The 24,769-nt window shown below is 45.5% G+C and overlaps 1 protein-coding gene across 1 annotated transcript in view; it reads left to right on the forward strand.

Annotated features, from left to right (window-relative positions):
• The window catches only part of LOC142685494 (proteinase-activated receptor 1-like), a 134,976-nt gene that overhangs the window by 95,345 nt on the left and 14,862 nt on the right, over positions 1-24,769 (forward strand). Inside the window, exon 3 of the mRNA XM_075847524.1 lies at positions 15,179-15,328. Coding sequence (XP_075703639.1) covers positions 15,179-15,328 — 150 coding nt within the window. The remainder of the gene's footprint in view (positions 1-15,178; positions 15,329-24,769) is intronic.

A 24,769-nucleotide genomic window follows, 5' to 3' on the forward strand; every position in this document is an offset into this window, starting at 1 on the left:
TTCTCATATCCAGCTGTGAAAAGTTTTACGATACCCTTTCAAACTTGTTTTACCGGAAAGAAACTAGAAAACGATTGGTTACCAAAAAGCTTTAAAAAGAAAGAAAGTCCAGCTAAAGTCTTAGAAATATACGAAGCGGAAAAATCCTTATGAAATTATTATAAAATAATAAACATAAACTAACATCAACATGAAAATTATTAACTTGAAGAGATGAACAAAACTGCATCCAAATTTTCCATGTGGCTGAATAATCAACCCATGTTCTAGGAGCGACAGAGGCCCGAATATTATCCAACACTAGTACCAGATTAAATCCCATAAGTGTACCGGGCATTTCAAACTCCCGAAATCTCAACCACTGAGAACGAGATAAACAGTCAGCCAAAACCTTAAGTTTACCTTCGATATAATTAGCCTTTAGCCATATATTGAAACGCATACAACACAAGACTGGATGTCGCAGTAATTTAACAACTAGTTCAGATTGAGAGGAAAGAGTATTAATAGCGAAACAAACACCTTTGTTGTCAGAAAAAATAATTAATTAATTCCGGATATAAGAACCCCAAATTACAATCGATACAACAACCGGAAACAACTCAAGCAAAACAATATTCTTTATAACACCATTCGCGATCCAAGACAAAGGCCACTATTCAGTAGACCACTTACCCTTCTAATCTGCTCCATAGCCAATACTACCTGCTGCATCAGTAAATAGAAGAAGCGAATCAGAATCTTGAAAAACATTCTGCCAACAGCTATGTCCATTAAAATTTTCTAAAAAGTCAGGCCATAAATTCAAATCCTTTTTCAATTGTTTAGTAATCCTAATATGAGAACTAGGGGATATAAGCCCTCTGGTAGAGAAATATAATCTTTTAGAGAAAACTCTGCCCATAGAAATAACTCTAGAGGCAAAATTTAACAGACCCAATAGCAATTGCATTTCTTTCAAAGTAGATCTCTTTTTTGACATCATACAAAATAACAGTGATCTAATTTTGTCTAACTTAGCCACAGGCAACCTAAACTCCATCTTATCAGAATCAATGATTATACCTAAAAGCTCCAAACAAGAACAAAGAAAAACAGTTTTTTCATCCGCGACTGGGACACCAAAAAATGTAGAAACTTCAAAAAACTTTTCTAATAACTTAAAACAAACAATAGAATGAGAGGGACCAACAAATAGAAAAAAGTCAAGATAATGTAAAACTTTACCACCTGATACCTCTGATTCAACTACCCAACTAGAAAACGCTTCAAAGTATCTGAAAGAGATAGAAAAACCCATAGGGAGACACTTGTCAAAGAAAAAATTTGTATCAAAACAAAGAGAATTAAAGCCTCTTGGGTGTACAGCTGTAGCGTCCATGGCCGCGGGCCGTCGGGTTTACTCACCTCCCGACAACCGCAGCCATGGATCAGTGAGCGCTGGCTTGCATCACCTTCCTAGGAGACACCAGCGTTCACTTCCGCTCCGGTCCGCTGTGTCCTGTAGGGTGCGCACGAACGCTCATGCCCGGTCTTAAAGGCCCAGCGCGCGCATATGTGGACAATTATCATCTTCAACTCACATGATTTCCTGGACTATAAGAAGGGCCCTGCCCTTCTGATCCTTGCCTGAGCGTTGTTAGTGTATCCCATGTCAGTCTTGCAAATCGTCCCTTAGTGTTTTCCCGTTCCAGTTGTTACCCGTGTCCTGTTACCCGTATCCTGTATCCTATGCTGTGTTGTTGTTCTTGAGCCTATTAGTGTTGGAGTCGTGTCCTACTGCCCTGCTGTCGTTTGCCTCGTCCAGTGTTGTCTGCCACGCCCAGTGCCATCTGCCACGTCCAGTGTGATCCGCAATGTCTGGTGCAACTTGCAGCACCTGCTGTCATCAGCCACATCTGGCGTAAGCTGCTGCACCCACCTTCATCTGTGCCAGAGCCTCAGACACTGTCTGGGCTATTCAGGTACCCTAGTGCGGAACTTTGTATTGCTGGGGTGCTCTGTTGTTTGGCCAGCTGCCTCCCCACTACGGCGGTGCTGCCTAGTGGGTCCAACATACCCACAAACCGTGACAACAGGTAATATCCGAAACGGTAGATTTTATATCAGCTTTTGCTAAAAGCGCACCCTATCCACAACTACGGAGAATACAAATTGCTTGCTCAAAGGAGGCATAACCCACTGAGGAAAGAATCTTATTAACTTCATCATTAAGTGAACTTTTTTTAGGGTAAGATAAGTGGTGAATTAATCTGAACTCTCCAGGTTCCTTTTTAGCAACTATGCCCAAAGGAGATAACTTAAAATTTTTAAAAGGTGGAGATGGAAAAGGACCGACAATTCTCCCTAAATCTAACTCTTTTTGAATTTGAACTCTAACAATATCCTTGTACATATCTATTGTTTTTAAATTCACCCAAGAACAGCCTTGACCTTCATATTCTGGTATTTCCAAGCCCTCCGAAAATCCTGTAAAAATTAAATCAGCCTTCTCCCTGTGGTAACGCTCTAGCCACGGGAGCATTCTTTGAATTGTCACCGGAGTCGGTGCTTTTAGATAATTGTTCTTTAGTGTTAAGCTGTTGTTGATTTGTTTGGATGTTCCTTTTAAAACATCTTGACATTGGATGAGTACCCCTACAAAAGGAACACTCATGCTTGTACCTACAATTATGCAACCATTTATAAGTCGCCTCATTGTAGGCAAAACAAACCCCTTTTCTCATTGAACCTTGAAGGGGTGTATTTTACTTAACCACCACCGATCTTTGCGGCAACATCTAATTGATCCAACGACCAACGTCCCTCACACCCCATTTTATCTTAGGGTGTACCGCTAACTTCTGACGAAACAGCTCATTATAATTAAACAATACTAAACCGCCAAACTTACAATAAACTTCCAAAATTATATCGATGTGCTGAAAAAGGCCAGAACAAAATTCAGGATGACGCTCTCCCAACACAGAGGCATAAATATAGAAAGCCTGTAACCAATTGTTAAAAGATCTTGAAAAAACACGCTTTCTATCCTCATCAACTTTTTTGTCCTTTTTATCATTGCGCACAACATGATTCTTCGCTTAAGGAAGGATAATATGTCAATAAATTTGTTCTTCCAAATACGATCCTTTATGACTGCAGATAAATTAAAACGCCTCTTTGCAGCAAGTTTCTACCACACCAACACCTTTATCTAATAAAGGCAAATAACTACTGTCCTGACCTACAACTGAACTAAAAGGAACTGAATTAACATTCTTACTAACATTAGCACTAACCGAAATAGGTACAACAGGCGGTTTAACCAAAACATTAGAAAAAGAAAGAGATACTGCAGACTTAGATAAAAACTCATTAAAAAAACCTGGAGAAAACTAGAGATAACATAAGCGTTTACAGGTTGTAGTACATTTTAAATCTCACCACTCCTTGAAGATGCCTCCTGGGAAGATCCAGAGGATGAATGGCTTCCTTGTAGTAGACCAGGTACAAGCGCAATATTCTGTACTGCATGCTGTGACTGAGGTAAATCCATTGAAGGTTGTATTCTCAGGAATACTGCTGATGCCATGCACATCACAGGAAAGACAGCGGGAGCTCAGGGAGTTAAATGCATGGCTTAAGTCTTGGTGTAGAGGAGAAGGCTTTGGGTTCCTAGAGCACTGGGCTGACTTTTCATTGGGGTACAAACTGTGTTCTGCAGATGATTTGCACCTAAATGGGAGGGGGTCCGCTGTGATGGGGGAGAGAATTCTAGCTGGGGTGGTGGAGTATATAAACTAGGGCTGAGGAGGGAGGTCAATGTAGAAAATAAAGGGGTAGTTAGGTTAGAGAGGGGTCAGACTAAATTGGTGGGGGGAGAGATAGACTGTGGGGAGAGGACTAGACAACAGGATAAGGAGATCCTTATGCCAGAAGTTTAGAAAGCAAAATGGGGGAGCTAGAGTCCTTGGTACTGGAGGAAGATATTGATATAGTTGATGTTGCTGAAACATGGCTAGACTCTTCTCATGACTGGATTGGAAATCTACAGGGTTTTACATTGTTTCGGAAAGACAGGACAAATAGGAAAGGCGGTGGAGTATGTCTGTATGTGAGAAGCGATATGAAGGTGAGTGTGAATGAGACATTAGTGGGTGAAGATTGTGAGGAGGTTGAAACCTTGTGGGTGGAATTACAAAGGGAGGTAAACACTGAAGAAAATTACTTTTGGTGTAATCTATAGACCCCCCCAATATAACTGAGGAGATGGATGATCAGCTATATAAACAAATGGGGAGTGGGCTGCACAGGCTGGTACTGTAGTGATAATGGGAGATTTTAATTACCAGGATATTAATTGGTGTCATGGTTCGGCTTCAACTGCAAAGGGGAGAAATTTCCTCAACCTGTTGCAGGAAAATTTTATGGGCCAGTTTGTGGAAGACCCGACTAGTGGTAAAGCTCTGTTGGATCTGGTCATTTCTAATAATGCAGAGCTTGTTGGGAATGTCATTGTTCGTAAAAACCTCGGTAACAGTGATCACAATATAGTTATATTTTATCTATACTGTAAAAAACAACACAGGCTGGGAGGGCAAAAACACTTAATTTTAAGAAGGCCAATTTCCCCAGTATGAGGGTTGCAATTCAGGATATAGAATAGGAAGAACTTATGTCAAATAAGGGTACAAATGATAAATGGGAAATTTTAAAATCTACTTTGGGTAGTTATGGTGCAAAATTTATTCCTATAGGTAACATGTATAAACGACTAAAATGAAACCCCACATGGCTTACACCTTCTGTAAAAAGGGCAATACACAACGAAAAAAAAGGGCATTTGAAAAATACAAATCTGAGGGTACAGCTGTAGCCTTTGTAAATTATAAAGAGCTTAATAAAATCTGTAAAAAGGTAATAAAATAAGCAAAAATACAAAATGAAAGGAAGGTGGCCAATGATAGTAAAACAAATCTCCAAAAATTCTTCAAGTATGTAAATTCAAAAAGCCAAGGTCTGAACATGTAGGACCCCTAAATAGTGGTAATGGGGAGTTGGTCACAGGGGATCAAGAGAAGGCAAAGTTACTAAATGGGTTCTTTAGCTCTGTATATACAACAGAAGAAAAAGCAGCTGATGTAGCTGGTGCTAGTGTTGTTAATATATCAGTTGATATACTGAATTGGCTGAATGTAGATATGGTCCAAGCTAAGTTAAATAAAATAAATGTACACAAGGTCCCGGGACCAGATGGGTTACATCTTAGAGTTCTTAAAGAGCTTAGTTCAGTTATTTCTGTCCCCCTCTTCATAATATTTAGAGATTCTCTAGTGACTGGTATAGTGCCAAGGGACTGGCACGGGGCAAATGTGGTGCCTATTTTCAAAAAGGGCTCTAGGTCTTCCCCGGGTAATTATAGACCTGTAAGCTTAACATCCATTGTGGGGAAAATGTTTGAGGGTCTATTCAGGGACTATATACAGGATTATCTGTCAAAAAATTGTATTACAAGTGACAGCAAGCACGTTTTTACTAAGGACAGAAGTTGTCAAACCAACCTGATTTGTTTTTATGAAGAAGCGAGTAGAAGCCTAGACAGATAGTGTTTTTGGACTTTGCAAAGGCATTTGACACTGTCCCTCATAGACGTCTAATGGGTAAATTAAGGACTATAGGTTTAGAAAGTATCGTTTGTAATTGGATTGAGAATTGGCTCAAGGACCGTATCCAGAGAGTTGTGGTCAATAATTCCTACTCTGAATGGTCCCCAGTTATAAGTGGTGTACCCCAGGGTTCCGTGCTGGGACCACTATTATTCAACTTATTTATTAATGATATAGTGCAGGGGTCTCAAACTCGGCCGGGTAAGTGGGCCGCATTGTAATGACCGGGGGGTAGGGAAAGGGACAAGTGAGCCCTAATCTACCCACCACTCTGTCCCTGCCTACTTGCAACGACCCGCCCTAGGCGACGGGGTACAACTGGGCGGCGGTCCCTGCACTCAGTAAGTGCACGACAAACACGACAAACATACAAGGGAATACAAGCAAGGGAAAGGGGCAGTTGCCCACGGCAACACCGTGAGCAACCAGAGTGGTGAACGAGCCGAGTCAAGCCAGGAGTGTGCGAGGTACCAAACGAAGAGCAGAAGAGTAGTCAGTAAGCCAGGGTCTGTATGGAGCAGGAACAAAATAGAAGGAGCTGTAGCTGGGCCAGGAAACCACACGAAAAAGAATAACAAGCAAGGAGGAACAGGAAATGCAGGTATAAATAGACAGAGGGCGGGAGCTAGCTGAGTCTGGCCAGGCTGCGATAGGCTCTCCCACTCCTAAGCCTGCCAGCCTGAGTGGTGGAAGCTGGAGTCAGTCTCAGGGATGTAGATTCAGGTGCTGACTGATTAATTAAGGGAGTTAACCCCGAAGCTGTGCCTGGTAGATCCTTTACAGTACCCCCCCTTTTATGAGGGGCCACCGGACCCTTTCTAAGTGGACCTGGCTTACTGGGGAAACGTAGGTGGAACCTCCTGACCAATACCCCAGCGTGAACATCCCGGGCGGGTACCCAAGTCCTCTCCTCGGGCCCGTAACCTCTCCAATGGACCAGGTACTAGAGGGAGCCTTGGACCATCTTGCTGTCCACAATCCTGGCCACCTCGAATTCCACCCCCTCAGGGGTGAGGACGGGAACAGGAGGTCTCCTCGAGGGAGCCAAGGACGGGGAGCAGCGTTTAAGGAGGGAGGCATGAAACACGTCGTGTATACGAAAAGACGGGGGTAACTCCAGCCGGAAGGAGACAGGATTGAGGACCTCAATGACCTTATACGGCCCAATAAACCGGGGAGCAAACTTCTTGGACGGAACCTTGAGACGCAAGTTCCTAGACGACAACCACACCAGATCCCCGACCATAAACAGGGGGTTAGCAGAACGTTTTCTATCAGCCTGAGTTTTTTGTACGCTCTGGGACGCCTCTAGGTTCTTCTGAACCTGGGCCCAGACTGTGCACAGATCCCGATGAACGACCTCTACCTCGGGATTGTTGGAACTACCAGGTGAAACGGAGGAGAACCGTGGATTAAACCCAAAATTACAGAAAAAGGGAGAGACCCCTGACGAGTTACTGACCCGGTTATTAAGGGAAAATTCGGCGAGGGGAATGAATGAGACCCAATCATATTGACAGTCAGAGACAAAACACCTTAAGTATTGTTCTAGAGATTGATTAGTCCTCTCCGTTTGACCATTGGTTTCAGGATGGAAGGCAGAGGAGAAGGACAGATCAATCCCCAACTTCATACAGAAGGCTCTCCAAAACAATGAAACAAATTGTACCCCTCTGTCCGAAACAATATTGACAGGGACCCCATGGGGACGCAGGATGTGTTTGACAAACAAGGTAGCCAACGTCTTGGCGTTGGGTAGTTTCTTGAGGGGCACAAAGTGGCACATCTTACTGAAGCGGTCTACCACCACCCACACCACCGACTTGCCTTGGGATGGAGGCAAATCGGTGATAAAATCTATGGAGATATGTGTCCAAGGTCTCTGGGGAATGGGCAACGAACGCAGTAAGCCCGCTGGTCGGGACCTGGGAGTCTTGGACCTAGCACAAACCTCACAAGCGGCGACGTATGCCTTAACGTCTTTAGGCAACCGAGGCCACCAATAATTTCTGGTAATGAGGTGTTTGGTACCCAGGATGCCTGGATGACCAGATAGTGCGGAGTCATGATTTTCCCTAAGTACCCTTAGCCGGAATTGCAGGGGAACAAACAGCTTGTTCTCAGGAAGGTTCCCGGGAGCTGAACCTTGATCAGCAGCAATTTCAGAGACTAAATCAGAATCGATCGAGGAAATGATTATACCTGGAGGCAAAATACAAGCAGGATCTTCCTCCGAAGGAGGGCTGGCCATGAAGCTACGCGACAGTGCATCAGCCTTAATATTTTTAGACCCAGCCCTATAGGTAACCAAAAAATTGAATCTGGTAAAAAATAACGCCCATCGAGCTTGTCTCGGGTTTAGCCTCTGGGCAGATTCTAGGAAAACCAGATTCTTGTGGTCGGTAAGGACCGTTACCTGGTGTCTAGCCCCCTCCAGGAAGTGGCGCCACTCTTCAAATGCCCATTTAATGGCTAAGAGTTCGCGGTTGCCAATATCATAGTTACTCTCAGTTGGCGAAAACTTCCTGGAGAAGTAGGCACAGGGGCGGAGATGGGTGAGGGACCTGGTACCCTGGGACAAGACAGCCCCCACTCCCACCTCAGATGCGTCAACTTCCACGATAAATGGCTCCATTTGGTTGGGCTGAACCAGCACCGGGGCCGAGATAAAGCACTTCTTAAGGACCTCAAAAGCCTGGACAGCCTCAGGAGGCCAGTGGAGGAGATCAGCACCTTTGCGAGTGAGGTCCGTAAGAGGCTTAGCGATGAACGAGAAGTTAGCAATAAATCTCCTGTAATAATTAGCGAACCCCAAAAAACACTGTAACGCCTTCAGGGAGGCAGGTTGGACCCATTCCGCCACAGCCTGAACCTTGGCGGGGTCCATGCGGAATTCATGAGAAGTGAGGATTTGACCCAAAAATGGTATCTCCTGTACCCCAAACACACATTTTTCGGTTTTGGCAAACAGTTTGTTTTCCCGAAGGACCTGGAGCACCTTCCTGACATGCTCAATGTGGGAGGACCAGTCCTTGGAAAACACCAGTATGTCATCAAGGTACACTACAAGAAATATCCCCAGGTAATTTCTCAAAATCTCATTTATGAAATTCTGGAAGACCGCAGGGGCATTACACAACCCAAAGGGCATGACGAGGTATTCGAAATGGCCTTCGGGCGTGTTAAACGCAGTCTTCCACTCATTCCCCTCTTTGATGCGAATAAGGTTATACGCTCCCCGCAGATCCAATTTAGAGAACCATTGGGCCCCCTGAACCTGATTAAAGAGATCAGGAATCAAAGGAAGGGGATACTGGTTCCTTACCGTGACCTTATTCAGGCTACGGTAGTCAATGCATGGCCTAAGACCACCATCCTTCTTCCCCACGAAGAAGAAGCCAGCACCTACCGGAGAAGAAGAGGGACGAATGTAACCCTTGGCCAGGGATTCCTGGATATACTCTCTCATGGCTTCACGTTCGGGACAAGAAAGATTAAATATCCTACCCTTAGGAAGCTTAGCTCCTGGTACCAATTCGATAGCGCAATCGTATTCTCTATGAGGAGGTAACACTTCGGAGGCCTCCCTAGAGAAAACATCAGCAAAGTCCTGAACAAACTCGGGTAGCGTATTCGCCTCCTCAGGGGGAGAAATAGAATTAACAGAAAAACATGACGTACAACATTCATTACCCCATTTGGTTAGCTCCCCAGTATTCCAGTCAAACGTGGGATTATGCAACTGCAACCAGGGAAGACCTAGAACCAAATCGTACGATAATCCCTGCATCAACAGTACAGAGCATTGCTCCAAATGCATGGAGCCAACAAGGAGTTCAAAAACAGGGGTATGCTGTGTAAAATAACCATTAGCAAGAGGAGTGGAGTCGATACCCACTACCGGGACAAGTTTAGGCAAATCAATCAGAGGCATAGCAAGAGACATAGCAAATTCCACAGACATAATATTAGTAGAGGACCCTGAATTCACGAAGGCACTGCCGGTAGCAGACCTACCACCAAAAGAGACCTGAAAGGGAAGCAAGATCTTAGTACGTTTCCTATTTACTGGAAATACCTGTGCGCCCAAGTGACCTCCCCGATGATCACTTAGGCGCGGAAGTTCTCTGGCTGCATTCTTACGCTTAGGACAGTTGTTCACTTGATGCTTGTCATCCCCACAGTAGAAGCAGAGACCATTCTTCCTGCGGAATTCTCTACGTTGTTGGGGGGACACGGAGGCCCCGAGTTGCATGGGTATCTCTGAGTCTTTCCTGGAGGAACGAAGCAACGGAACTTCGGGAGGCATCATGGGGGAGTCGGAGGAGAAAACACATAAACGTTCATGTTGTCGCTCCCTGAGACGTCGGTCAAGTCGTACCGCTAAAGCCATAGCCTGGTCTAGGGAGTCAGAAGAGGGATAGCTAACTAGCAGGTCTTTCAGGGCATTCGACAGACCCAACCTAAACTGGCACCTTAAGGCAGGGTCATTCCACCGAGAAGCTACGCACCACTTCCTAAAGTCAGAGCAATACTCCTCAACAGGTCTCTTACCCTGACGTAAGGTCACCAGCTGACTCTCGGCAAAGGCAGTCCTGTCAGTCTCGTCATAAATAAGTCCGAGAGCAGAAAAGAAACAATCAACGGAGGAAAGTTCAGGGGCGTCAGGAGCCAAGGAGAAGGCCCACTCTTGGGGCCCTTCCTGGAGCCGGGACATAATTATACCCACCCGCTGGCTCTCAGAACCTGAGGAATGAGGCTTTAAACGAAAGTAAAGCCTACAACTCTCCCGAAAGGAGAGAAAAGCCCTCCGGTCCCCTGAGAACCGGTCAGGCAACTTTAGGTGGGGTTCAAGAGGTGCGGTGAGGGGAACTACCAAGGTAGCATCAGGCTGGTTGACCCTCTGAGCCAGGGCCTGGACCTGTAGGGAGAGACCCTGCATTTGCTGAGCCAGGGTCTCACGGGGGTCCATAGTGGTGTCAGGGACCAGGGTAGACTAGGTACGGGCTTGTTATTATGTAATGACCGGGGGGTAGGGAAACGGACAAGTGAGCCCTAATCTACCCGCCACTCTGTCCCTGCCTACTTGCAACGACCCGCCCTAGGCGACGGGGTACAACTGGGCGGCGGTCCCTGCACTCAGTAAGTGCACGACAAACACGACAAACATACAAGGGAATACAAGCAAGGGAAAGGGGCAGTTGCCCACGGCAACACCGTGAGCAACCAGAGTGGTGAACGAGCCGAGTCAAGCCAGGAGTGTGCGAGGTACCAAACGAAGAGCAGAAGAGTAGTCAGTAAGCCAGGGTCTGTATGGAGCAGGAACAAAATAGAAGGAGTTGTAGCTGGGCCAGGAAACCACACGAAAAAGAATAACAAGCAAGGAGGAACAGGAAATGCAGGTATAAATAGACAGAGGGCGGGAGCTAGCTGAGTCTGGCCAGGCTGCGATAGGCTCTCCCACTCCTAAGCCTGCCAGCCTGAGTGGTGGAAGCTGGAGTCAGTCTCAGGGATGTAGATTCAGGTGCTGACTGATTAATTAAGGGAGTTAACCCCGAAGCTGTGCCTGGCAGATCCTTTACACGCATATAGAAAAAATGGGAAGTTGACGGGCCGCATTACTTTCAAATTTGATACAATACAAGATTATTGTTAATCAATTAGTTATTTGAACTACTATAACACTATATTACTAGAATAATAATACTACATTACTATAATAATAGCGCTAGGTTTAAAATTTGAGATATTTCTCCACGTGCGTATTTCAACAATCCAACTTTCCAGTTTAAGTGTCGCTAAATGCAGTCCGGCGGCTCAGTTAGCACACATGTCAAGATTGGGCAGCCCCTTTTTCGATAGTGCCGCAGTGCCCTCTGTGGATGCTACCGCAGTGCCCTCTGTGGATGCTGCCGCAGTGCCCTCTGTGGATGCTGCCGCAGTGCCCTCTGTGGATGCTGCCGCAGTGCCCTCTGTGGATAATGCAACACACCCCTAGATAAGGCCACAGTGCCCTCAGTAGATAAGGCCACAGTGCCCTCTGTAGATAAGGCCACAGTGCTCTCTGTAGATAAGGCCACAGTGCCCTCTGTAGATAAGGCCACAGTGCCATCTGTAGATAAGGCCACAGTGCCCTCTGTAGATAAGGCCACAGTGCCGTCTGTAGATAATGCAACACACCTCTAGATAATGCCAGTGTCCTCTTCAGATACTGCCGCACACCCACTTGTAGATAATGCCACAGTGCCCTCTGTAGAGGCTGCCACAGTGCCCTCTGTAGAGGCTGCCACAGTGCCCTCTGTAGAGGCTGCCACAGTGCCCTCTGTAGAGGCTGCCACAGTGCCCTCTGTAGAGGCTGCCACAGTGCCCTCTGTAGAGGCTGCCAAAGTGCCCTCTGTAGAGGCTGCCCCAGTGCCCTCTGTAGAGGCTGCCCCAGTGCCCTCTGTAGAGGCTGCCCCAGTGACGTCAGGGGCTTTCCCAGAGCTGGAATCCCGGAGCAGAGCCGCTTCTGGCACTCTGCCTGGGATTCTAGCTCTGCTCCTGACATCACTGTCCATATATGGACAGAGATGTCAGGGGCAACCCCAGAGCTGGAGTCCCAGGCATAGCGCTAGTAGGCTCTTCCTGGGACTCCAGCTGTGCTCCTGACATCACTGGGACTCCTGCTCTGGGGAAGCCCCTGACATCATTGTCGATGCGTGGACAGCGATGTCAGAGGCTTCCCCAGAGTCCCGGAGCAGAGCCGATAATAGCGCTCTGCCCGGGACTCCGCTCTGGGGAAGACCCTGACACACTGTCCATATATGGGCAGATATGTCAGGGAATTCCGCAGCGTCCGGGAGCAGAGCCTATACTAGCGCTCAGCCCGGGACTCCGCTATGGGGAAGACCCTGACACACTGTCCACATATGGGCAGCGATGTCAGGGAATTCCACAGAGTCCCGGAGCAGAGCCTGTACTCATATGTGGACAGCGATGTCAGGGAATTCCACAGAGTCCCGGAGCAGAGCTGACACCAGCGCTCTGCTCGGGACTCCGGCTCTGGGGAAGCCCCAGACATCGCTGTTCATATGTGGACAGCGATGTGAGGGAATTCCACAGAGTCCCGAAGCAGAGCCGACACCAGCGCTTTGCTCGGGACTCCGGCTCTGGGGAAGCCCCAGACATCGCTGTTCATATGTGGACAGCGATGTCAGGGAATTCCACAGAGTCCCGGAGCAGAGCCGACACCAGCGCTCTGCTCGGGACTCCGGCTCTGGGGAAGCCCCAGACATTGCTGTTCATATGTGGACAGCGATGTCAGGGAATTCCACAGAGTCCAGGAGCAGAGCCGACACCAGCGCTCTGCTCCGCTCTGGGCAAGACCCTGACACACTGTCCATATATGGGCAGCGATGTCAGGGAATTCCACAGAGTCCCGGAGCAGAGCCGACACCAGCGCTCTGCCCGGGACTCCGGCTCTGGGGAAGCCCCAGACATCGCTGTTCATATGTGGACAGCGATGTCAGGGAATTCCAGAGTCTCGGAGCAGAGCCGATACTAGCGGCTCTGTGTCCCGCGGGCCGCAGATGACAGCCCCAGGGGCCGCATGCGGCCCGCGGGCCGCGTGCTTGAGACCCCTGACATAGTGGATGGGATTAATAGCACAATTTCTATTTTTGCAGATGACAACAAGTTATGTAGTATTGTTCAGTCTATTGAAGATGTTTGTAAATTGCAAGCTGATTTGAACACACTAAGTATTTGGGCGTCCACTTGGCAAATGAAGTTTAATGTAGATAAATGTAAAGTTATGCATCTGGGTACCAACAATCTGCATGCATCATATGTCCTAGGGGAGCTATACTGAGATAGTCACTTGTTGAGGTGGATCTAGGTGTACTAGTAGATCATAAACTAAGTAACAGCATGCAATGTCAATAAGCTGCTTCAAAGCCCAGCAAGATATTGTTGTGTATTAATAGAGCCATGGACTCGCGGGACAGGGAAATAATATGACCATTTTACAAAGCATTAGTGAGGCCTCATCTAGAATATGTAGTTCAGTTCTGGGCTCCAGTTCATAGAAAGGATGCCCTGAAGTTGGATAAAATACAAAGAAGAGCAACGAAGCTAAGGAGCATGGAGAATCTAAGTTATTGTAACATCTATGGCCGCGGTCCGTTGTTCTGACTTACCCTCTGACGGCCATGGACATGTGAGTTCCCGGCGGCATCTCCTTTCTGGGAGAAGCCGGCACTGACTTCCTGCTCCAGAGACAGTCTCCTGCAGGGTGCGTGCCTTAAAGGGCCAGTGCGCGCACAATTGCAGGATACCTTCAATCAGTCCAGAATGCTGCTGGACTATAAAAAGGGCTCTGCCCTCTTGATCATTGCCTGAGCGTTGTTGTGTACCTAAAGTTTGTCTTGCAAATGATCTCCTAGTGTTTTCCAGTTCCCAGTGTTACCCGTTCCTGCTGCCTGTACCCTGTATCCTGTGCTACCGTGCCTCTGTGCCGTCTAGAGTTGAATTCGAGCTGTGTCTTCCGCTGCATCTACTGTGTTACACCCACCGGGTGTTTGCCTGCTGCCGGAGGCTTATCTTAAGCCTGAATCACCGCTACTGTCTACACTGCCACAGGTACCCTTTCTGGACTATAGACATTGTATTGTACCTGGTTGGCCAGCTGCCTATCTGCTACGCGGTACGGCCCAGTGGGTTCACACCCCGCACCGTGACAGTTATGAGGAAAGATTAAAAGAATTAAACCCTTTATAGCCTTGAAAAGAGATGACTAAGGGGGGACATGATTAACTTATATAAATATATAAATGGCACATACAAAAAATATGGTGAAATCCTGTTCGATGTAAAACCCACTCAAAAAACAAGGGGGCACTCCCTCCGTCTGGAGAAAAAAAGCTTCAATCTGCAGAGGCAACAAGCCTTCTTTACTGTGAGAACTGTGAATCTATGGAATAGTCTACCGCAAGAGCTGGTCACAGTAGCTTCAATAGATGGATTTAAAAAAAGGCTTAGATAATTTCCTGGAACCAAAAAATATTAGCTCCTATGTGTAGAAATTTTTCCCTTCCCTTTCCCATTCCTTGGTTGAACTTGATGGACATGTCTTTTTTTCAATGTAATCAGCTGTCGTCGCTGAATAGAAGTGGAAGCAGCTGCTTGATAAACAGCTGAACGCTGGCTCCTGCTCCTCGCCTACCACGCTCCAGTGCCTCTCGAATGTAAAGAGGGGCTCAGTCATCTACTGGAAACAGGAGGCGGAGTGTAGGCAGCCCGGCTCCTCCTCTGCCTTTCAAACGGCAGATCTGAACGTCCTTCCCCCTCGACGTCGCTTGAACGCGACGAGGCCGCCCGGATGTTATCATCAATGGCGGAACTAGTCATCGCTGGCGCTGGATTTTCTTTTTGCGTGAGTGCTGAAAGTGGCTCTGGCTGATCCGAACATCTTCTGAGCCAGTCTTCTCTGTCGGCCAACTTTGCCCGAACGATGAGCTGCCGCAGTAAATCCTCTATGACTCTGGTCTTAGGAAATCTGGAACTAACAGCAAAGCTGCGGAAAAGTTGGGTTTTAAAAGCAGAAATTTTCCCGCTGTTCGGTCTGAACAGCAAATCAGTGACAGAGTCCTGGTGCTGGGCAGAAGAATAGAAACTTCCAGAAACGGGCCAGAATCTCCCAGGTAAGTAAACGGAGCTTTCCGTCGGTGGCACTCCTCAATGGAAAGGCAAACGGAAACCATAGCTTCTGTTTGCATCACCATTGATCTCAATGGTGAGAGATACTTTGCTAATGGTTTCCGTTTGTCAACGTTGTGAACGGGTTTCTGTTTGTTTGACGGAATCAATAGCGCAGTCGACTGCGCTATTGATTTAGTCAAAAGAATGGAAACCTATCGGACAAACAAAAAACATTAGCAACGTATCCCTAACCATTGAGATCAATGGTGAAGCAAACGGAAGCTATGGTTTCCGTTTGCCTTTCCGTTGAGGGGTTCCCCCAACGGAATGCTCCGACGTAACCCCTCAACAGAAGGACAACGTTGATGTGAACAGGCCCTAAGCATGTTTTCAAAAATAGCAGTGAATAAACACAGGAGAAATCTAAATCAAATCAATATTTAGTGTTACCATACTTTGCCTTCAAAACAGCATCGATTCTTCTAGGTGAGGTTGTGGAAGACAGGTGAGGTGGAACAATCTTGAGCTCTATAAAAGTACATGAAGCAAATTATCAGAGCTTGCTGGGAGTTGTAGTTCCACAAATAATGGTACCACACAAACTATTAGCCAATAAGCTGCAAGTAGAAATTGGGCAAGGGAAGCATACAAACCCTAGAACAGACCCCAAAACACAACTCTAAATATATTTAGACCCCAGACCAGACCCCAAAATAAAATCAGACCCCAGATAAAACACTAAATTAGTTCAGATCCCAGATCAGACACAAAAATAAGGTGAAGAAGGTGGCATTCTAGTTCCACGTTTAAAGCCACTGAGTTTTTCAGTACTATCAATGTTTGTCTACGGAGATTGACAAGGTTAGAAATAATGATTTTTATTTGAAATAAAAATTTTCTCCTTCAAACTTTGCTTTCGTCAAAGAATGATCCATTTGCAGCAATTACAGCATTGCAGACCTTTGGCATTCTAGCTGTTAATTTGCTGAGGTAATCGGGAGAAATTTCACCCCATGCTTCCAGAAGGCCCTCCCACAAGTTGGATTGGCTTGATGGGCACTTCTTGCGTACCATACGGTCAAGCTCCTCCCACAACAACTCTATGGGGTTGAGATCTGGTGACTGCGCTGGCCACTCCATTACAGATAGAATACCAGCTGCCTGCTTCTTCCCTAAATAGTTCTTGCATAATTTGGAGGTGTACTTTGGGTCATTGTCCTGTTGTAGGATGAAATTGGCTCCAATCAAGCACTGTCCACAGGGTATGGCATGGCGTTGCAAAATGGAGTGATAGCCTTCTTTATTCAAAATCCCTTTTACCTTGTACAAATCTCCCACTTTACTAGCACCAAAGCAACCCCAGACCATCACATTACCTCCACCATGCTTGACAGATGGCGTCAGGCACTCTTCCAGCATCTTTTCAGTTGTTCTGCGTCTCACAAATGTTCTTCTGTGTGATCCAAACACCTCAAACTTGGATTCGTCTGTCCATAACACTTTTTTCCAATCTTCCTCTGTCCAATGACTGTGTGCTTTTGCTCATATTAATCTTTTCCTTTTATTAGCCAATCTCAGATATGGCTTCTTCTTTGCCACTCTACACTGAGGGCCAGCATCCTCGAGTCGCCTCTTCACTGTAGACGTTGACACTGGCGTTTTGCGGGTACTATTTAATGAAGCTGCCAGTTGAGGACCTGTGAGGCGTCTATTTCTTAAACTAGAGACTCTAATGTACTTGTCTTGTTGCTCAGTTGTGCAGCAGGGCCTCCCACTTCTCTTTCTACTCTGGTTAGAGCCTGTTTGTGCTGTCCTCTGAAGGGAGTAGTACACACCGTTGTAAGAAATCTTCAGTTTCTTGGCAATTTCTCGCATGGAATAGCCTTCATTTCTAACAACAAGAATAGACTGTCGAGTTTCACATGAAAGCTCTGCTTTTCTAGCCATTTTGAGAGTTTAATCGAACCCACAAATCTAATGCTCCAGATTCTCAACTAGCTCAAAAGGTCAGTTTTATAGCTCCTCTAAACAGCAAAACTGTTTACAACGGTGCTAACATAATTGCACAAAGGTTTTCAAGTGTTTTCTAATCATCCATTAGCCTTCTAACACAGTTAGCAAACACAATGTACCATTAGAACACTGGAGTGATGGTTGCTGGAAATGGGCCTCTATACACCTATGTAGATATTGCATTAAAAACCGGACGTTTGCAGCTAGAATAGTCATTTAGCACATTAACAATGTATAGAGTGTATTTCTGATTAATTTAATGTTATCTTCATTGAAAAAAACTGTGCTTTTCTTGCAAAAATAAGGAAATTTCTAAGTGACCCTAAACTTTTGAACGGTAGTGTACGTTTTAGTGCATATTTAAGGGTAACTTCACATGTGCCGAATGGCACTGTCTTTTTGCTCACTGATAATTTCTGCTCCGCAAAACCAGTGTTTTGCCTCGAATTGCCGTGGTTTTGTAAAGCAGTAATTACCCGCACTGCAAAATGACGGTGCCAGTCGGCATGTGTGAAGTTACCCTAAGGGCTTGTCCACATGTTGCGGAATTGCTGCGTTTTTTCAGTCTGGAATTGCGCACGGAAAAAATGCAGCAGAATGCAGTAACAGCAAAGTGGATGAGATTAAACAAATCTCATCCACACGCTGCGTAATTACTGAGCAGAAAAAAACGCTCAGAAATTGACCTGTTGTGGTGCAGAGAATTATTCCGCAGCATGTCAATTGTATTTGCATAAACGCTGCTTATTTGTTGCGGGTATTCCCCATTGAATTCAATGGGGAGCTAAATCCTGCAACAAATAGCAGTTGTTGCGTTTCTTGCAGCGGGGTCACAGCGATCCTGCCGCAAAAAAACGCAACAATAAAAAATAGCCGGATACTTATGCAGAAGTCTGTGTTCCTTCCTTCAGCGTGGCCCCCTGGGATGATGTTTCATCTCATGTGACTGCTGCAGCCAATCACAGGCTGTAGCGGCAGTCACATGGGATGAAACTTCATCCCAGGAGACCTGCCTGGGTGATGTCACAAGGCCAGCCTCATGGGATGAAATGTCATCCCAGGAAGCCTGCTGGTGCTGCAGTTTTCCGCTGCGGACATTCCCAGCAAAAAACTGCACAGTTTGGTGCAGTTTTTTAGCCAGAATTCCCTGCGGCACACAGGACGGATACACTGCGTGCATTTACGCAGCGTCCCCTGTGAACTCAGCCTAAGGGAATCCTGTTTTCTTCTCTTTGTATTGCCTTGTCACCATAGACCAATGTGACTACATTTCTATAAAAATGCGTCTTTCCTTGAAGCCTGGTTAGGTGCTTTCCCAGAAGACAGTAGCAGCAAAGGTTGCCACTTTTAGTTTCAAAATAACTTCATTGGATTTTTGTCATAAGAGAAGTAGCCAAATTTGCTACAAAGAAATACCACGCAAGGGGAATACAGTAGTCAAATAAAATGTCCTCAAATAGAGAGGATTAGTACAATAGAAAATACAAACGGTCAGATGGGTGAGAAAGTAGGGACATCCACACTCAGATTATCTGAAAAGCAGAGTAATAGAATATATTAACAAGAGAGGCCTCTCATGAGCGAGCTAAATGTTATAAGCCTGGGGAGTTATTCTGATATTTCCCGGGTTGCCAAGTGATCAGGAATTTCACAAACCAAGATTTATTTTATTCTTTCCTTAACTAAATTGAAAGAAAGACGTTGGGATTTCCAGCTTCCTGTAACTTGAATCCTACCTGTCATGCATATGAATTGGGAAAGCTTGTGTTTCTGGTTTTTCAAACCCGGGGGTCTATATCCCAGGAGCAAAGCAGCCGGGGATTTAGGGAAAAGCTTCCCTATCATAGTGCTAATAAGGTCACAAACTTTTGACCAAAAAGTACAGACAATCTGGCACGACCACCAAACATGTAGGTGTGAAACTATCTCTAGGCAACCCTGGAAACCAAACGGGGAAGAAAATGGGTATATTTGATGAATTTGGAAAGGAACTATGTATGGTGAAGAACTTTTATAAAAGCCAAGCAAATGCTGAGACCAAGGGAGGGATAATGTTACCCCTAAATCGTGTCCCCAGGAAAGCATAAATTGCAGCATCGATTTATATTCAACATTTAATGCTCCTCCCCATAACAGGGATATGGTCCAAGGTTGGAATTTATAATTGTGGGATTCGAGTTCAAACTGGGTACAATCGGGTATCTCCATCTCCTAAGGGAGGTGAGAAAGTGGAATAATTTGAGTCTTACGGAAACTCTCCAGTGGGGGTGGAAGAAAATTATCCTGGAACTGCTCGCATCTCATCAATTTAGGAAAGGAGGCAAATTTACAAAGGACAGTCAAGTTCTGACTAATCTGCCATTGAAAAGGACCAGGGGACATATTAAGCTGAAAAGCAGGATTTTTTTTAATTAAATGGGGACGGGTTACTCTGTCATTTAAATTTTAAGGTGGACACTCTGACAAAGGATGAGGGAGTGGTGGCTAATACGTGAGAGTGATTTTATATTCAGTGGGAGGGGTAAGGTATTCCGCATAAAAGCTGCCAGAGAGTTAAATGGTAACAGGTCATTTTAAATCTGAACCCAGAGGGGAGCGCGAGCTGGGGAGCTAACTAACGTTAATTAAACAACAGTTAATTGAGCAGAAATTATAGTAATGAAGTAGATGGGGCACTGAGAGGCCTCCTAATTGTCTGTGATAGTACATTACTTCTTTCTCGATCTGGGGGCAATTATAGTGAGTGTGCGGCAACATGGCAATTTTCTATCACATTTCTGTGACCAATCTATGATAAGTGGAGAGTTCCATTCTAAGAGATCCTTGGCTAATTTATGTAACCGTGGTGGATAATAAGGAGTCGAAATTAGGAGTCAATTTCTCTCTTAGGTAAAGAATAATTTGGGCGGGAATCTGACAGTTTAAATTAGATCTTATTAAATTTGCCTCATGCTGGGGGATTTTATAATCAACATTTAATGGGGATATAGGACTATAGTTAGAGGGCAGGAGGTGATCCTTTTAAGGGTTAGAAATGACGGGAATTTGCGCAGCCAGAAATTCCTGCAGAATATGTAAACCACTAAAGATAGAATAGAGGGCTAGACAAAATATCAAGATTTTTTTTTTAAATATAATATTTAACTGTAAAGCCGTCCGGCCGGGGAGCCTTGCCATGTTTGAGCGATTAAACCTCCAACTCTAGCTTTTTCGCCACCATAGGACGATTCAAATTGTCTGATTGGGAGATAGTTTATGTAAAACTGGAGTATTTAAAAAGGACTACTGACAACCCATCCACCGGATAGGTCATCAGTACATGATTGGTGGGGGTCCGATACCCGTACTCCGGTCACCATACATCCATGCCGGAAGCAGATGGCTTCAGTCATTGAATAGCAGTCGAGCTGCAGTACTGAAGTGTCGGTCCCCCACCAATCATGTACTGATGACCTAACCGGTGAACAGATCATCAGTTGTCCGGTAGTGGACAACCCCTTTAAGGAGAGGGAGGGGAAGGCAATTTTCGGTAATAGTCATAGAACATTGAATTTATTTTTTCCAAAGTGGAAATATCACCTGAGGGGAAAAAAAAATTACGTACATTATTAATAGAACGCCTAGTTTACTGCAATTTGATGGTTTTGTTGGCGTAGTTAAAATAAGAAGCCTGGGTACATGTCATAGATTTTTTCGTGAGGTGGACCAATAGCAAGTTAAATTGCATTTTAACCTCTGCGATCTGTCATGAGACATACAACACTGTGTAAAAGTTTTAGGCAGTTGTGGAAAAATGCTGCAAAGAAAAAATGTTTTAAAAATAGAATTTAATCGTTTTTTTTATCAATTAGCAAAATACAAAGAGCATGAAAAGAAGAGAAATCTAAATCAAATCAATATTTGGTGTGACCACCCTTTGCCTTTAAAACAGCATTAATTCTTCTAGGTACAGTTGCACACAGTTTTTCAAGGAACTCGGTAGGGAGATTATTCCAAACATCTTGGAGAACTAACCACAGATTTTCTGTGGATGTAGGCTTCCTCAAATCTTTCTGTTTTTTTACGTAATCCCAGACCGAATCGATGATGTTGAGATCAAGTATGGGCCAGATCATCACTTCCAGGGCTCCTCATCTTTACGTTGAAAATACAGTACTTCTTAATGACATTGGCTGTATGTTTGGGATCGTTGTTCTGCTGTAGAATAAACTTGGAGCTAATTAGATGCCTCCCTCATGATACTGCATAATGGATAAGTTTCTGCCTGTATTTCCCAGCATTGAGGGCACCTTTACTCCTGACCAAATCCCCAACTCCATTTGCTGAAATGAGGCCCCAAACGTGCAAGGAACCTCCACCATGCTTCACTGTTGCTTGCAGACTCTCATCATTGTACCACTCTCCAGCCCTTCATGGCACAAACCGCCTTGCAACAGCCAAATATTTAAAATTTTGACTCATCAGTCCAGAGCACCTGCTGCCTTTTTTCTGCACCCCATTTCCAATATTTTCGTGCATAGTTGAGTCGCTTGGCCTTGTTTTCACGTCAAATGTATGGCTTCTTGGTTCACAATTCTTCCATGAACATCACTTCTGGCCAGACTTCTCCAAACAGTAGATGGGTGTACCTGGGTATCACTGTTTTTTGACAATTCTGAGCTGATAGCACTGCTGTACATCTTCTGATTTTAAAGGTAAGTAAGCATGATGTGTCTTTGATCTGCTGCACTGTTTCCTTGGCTTACCACTGAATCTACAGTCCTCAATGTTGCTTGTTTCTTTGTGCTCCTTCAAAAGAACTTGAACAGCACATCTCAAAAACCCCAGTCTGCTTTGAAATCTTTGCCTTGGGGAGACGTTGCTGATGCAGTATAACTGCCTTGTGTCTTGTTGCTGTCAGTCTTTCCATGGTGGACCTGTGACAGGAAACTGTTTTCTACAACCTCAACTTTGTAGCAGAGTTTGGCTGTTCCTCACCCAGTTTTAAGCCTCCAATATAGCTGATTCTGTTACAGTTACTGACTGTGTTTTAACCTACAGATGAAAATAATGATCATTATCACTTGTTTGGTATAATTGGTTAATCATACCCCTGACTATAATTTTACAAAATCCATGATTTTGTGCAAATGTATCTAGAAGAATTGATGCTGTTTTGAAGACAAAGTGTGATCACATCAAATATTTATTTGATTTAGATTTCTCTTCTGTTCATTCACATTGTATTTTGTTAATTGTGAAAAAAAAACTATTAACACTTCTATTTTTTAAAGCATTCTTACTTTGCTGCATTTTTTCACAACTGCCTAAAACTCTTGCACAGTTCTGTATATTGAAGGATTACGTTGATTAGTGATCTCCAGCAATAGGAGTCTGCCTACTATGGCTAGTTGAGTAGCTATTTTGGCCTTTTTTTTGCTGAAATCTAGGCTAATCAGAGTTCCACAAATTAAGACCTTATGGGTGTGAAGGATTTGCCTGACACAGCTTCTGTGTCAACGCTCGTGGTTAATCAGCCTGCATCTGTTCCTAGGTCTGCTAGAGTGACTCGATCTGCTACCACTCAGGCTGGTAGGCTAAGGAATGGGAGAGCCTATCGCAGCCTGGCCAGACGGTTCTAGCTCCCGTCCCTGGTCCACTTATACCTTCATTTGCTGCTTGTCCTTTGCCTGTGATTCTTCTGTTTCCTGGCTCTGCTGTTCCTGCGTTTACTATTGACCTCTGCTTCATATAGTCCCTGGCTTGACTGACTATACTCCTTCTCTGCATTTGTTACCTCGTACACTCCTGGTTTGACTCGGCTCGTCCACTACTCTTTTGCTCACGGTGTTGCCGTGGGCAACTGCCCCACATTCCTCTGCTTTTGTGTTCCCTTGTCTTGTTTGTCTGTCGGGCACATATTGAGTGTAGGGACTGTCGCCCAGTTGTACGCTGTCGCCTAGGACGGGCTGTGCAAGTAGGCAGGGACTGACTGGCGGGTAGATTAGGGCTCACCTGTCTATCTCCCTATCCTGTCATTACATAATCACAGGCCCATATACCTTTTCTACCCCGGTCCCTACACACTATGGACCCCCTTGAGGCCCTGGCTCACCAAATGCAGGGTCTCTCCCTACAGGTCCAAGACCTGGCTCAGAGGTGCAACCTGCGTGATGCTACCCAGGTAGTGCCCTCCACCCCACCTCTTGAACCCCACCTCAAGTTGCCTGACCGGTTCTCAGGGGACGGGAAGACTTTTTTTCTCCTTTCGGGAAAGTTGTAGGCTCTATTTCTGTTTAAGGCCTCACTCCTCAGGTTCTGAGAGCCAGCGAGTGGGTTTAATTATTTTTTCCCGGCTCCAGGACGGCCCCCAGGAATGGGCCTTTTCCTTGGCCCCTGACGCCCCTGAACTCTCTTCTGTTGACCTTTTTTTTTCGGCTCTCTGACTCATCTATGACGAGACTGACAAGACTGCCTTTGCCGAGAGTCAGCTGGTGACCTTACGTCAGGGTAAGAGACCAGTTGAGGAGTACTGTTCTGACTTTAGGAAGTGGTGTGTAGCTTCTCGGTGGAATGACCCTGCCTTGAGGTGCCAGTTTAGATTGGGTCTGTCGAACGCTCTGAAAGACCTGTTAGTTAGTTATCCCTCTTCTGACTCTCTAGATCAGGATATGGCTTTAGTGGTACATCTTGACCGACGTCTCAGGGAACGACAACTTGAACATTTTTGTGCATTCTCCTCTGGCTCCCCTATGACGGCCCCCGAGGCTCCGTTGCTTCGTTCTTTCACGGAAAACTCGCATGAACCAATGCAACTCGGGGCCTCCGTGTCTCCCCAACAACGTAGAGAGTTCTGCAGGAAGAATGGTCTCTGCTTCTACTGTGGGGATGGCAAGCATCAAGCGAACGACTGTCCTAGACGTAAGAATAAGCAGCCGGAAAACTTCCGCGCCTAAGTGACCATCGGGGAGGTCGCTTGGGCGCACAGGTATTTCCCGTATACATGAAACCTAATAAGATCTTGCTTCCCTTTCAGGTCTCTTTTTACGGTAGGTCTGCCACCGGCAGTGCCTTCGTGGATTCAGGGTCTTCTGCTAATATTATGTCTGTGGAATTTGCTATGTCTCTAGCCATGCCATTGATTGATTTGCCTAAACCTGTCCCGGTAGTGGGTATCGACTCCACCCCACTTGCTAATGGTTATTTTACGCAGTATACCCCTGTTTTTGAACTCATTGTGGGCTTCATTCATTCGGAGCAGTGTTCGGTGTTGGTGATGCAGGGATTATTGTCCGATTTGGTTTTAGGCCTTCCTTGGTTGCAGATGTATAATCCCACGTTTAACTGGAATATCGGGGATCTTACTAAATGGGGTAATGAATCATGACGTCCTGTTTTTCTATTAATTTGGTTTCTCTCGCTGAGGAGGTGAACACTCTACCTGAGTTTAT

This window comes from Rhinoderma darwinii, chromosome 1, assembly GCF_050947455.1.
Source record: "Rhinoderma darwinii isolate aRhiDar2 chromosome 1, aRhiDar2.hap1, whole genome shotgun sequence".
NCBI lineage: Eukaryota > Metazoa > Chordata > Amphibia > Anura > Rhinodermatidae > Rhinoderma > Rhinoderma darwinii.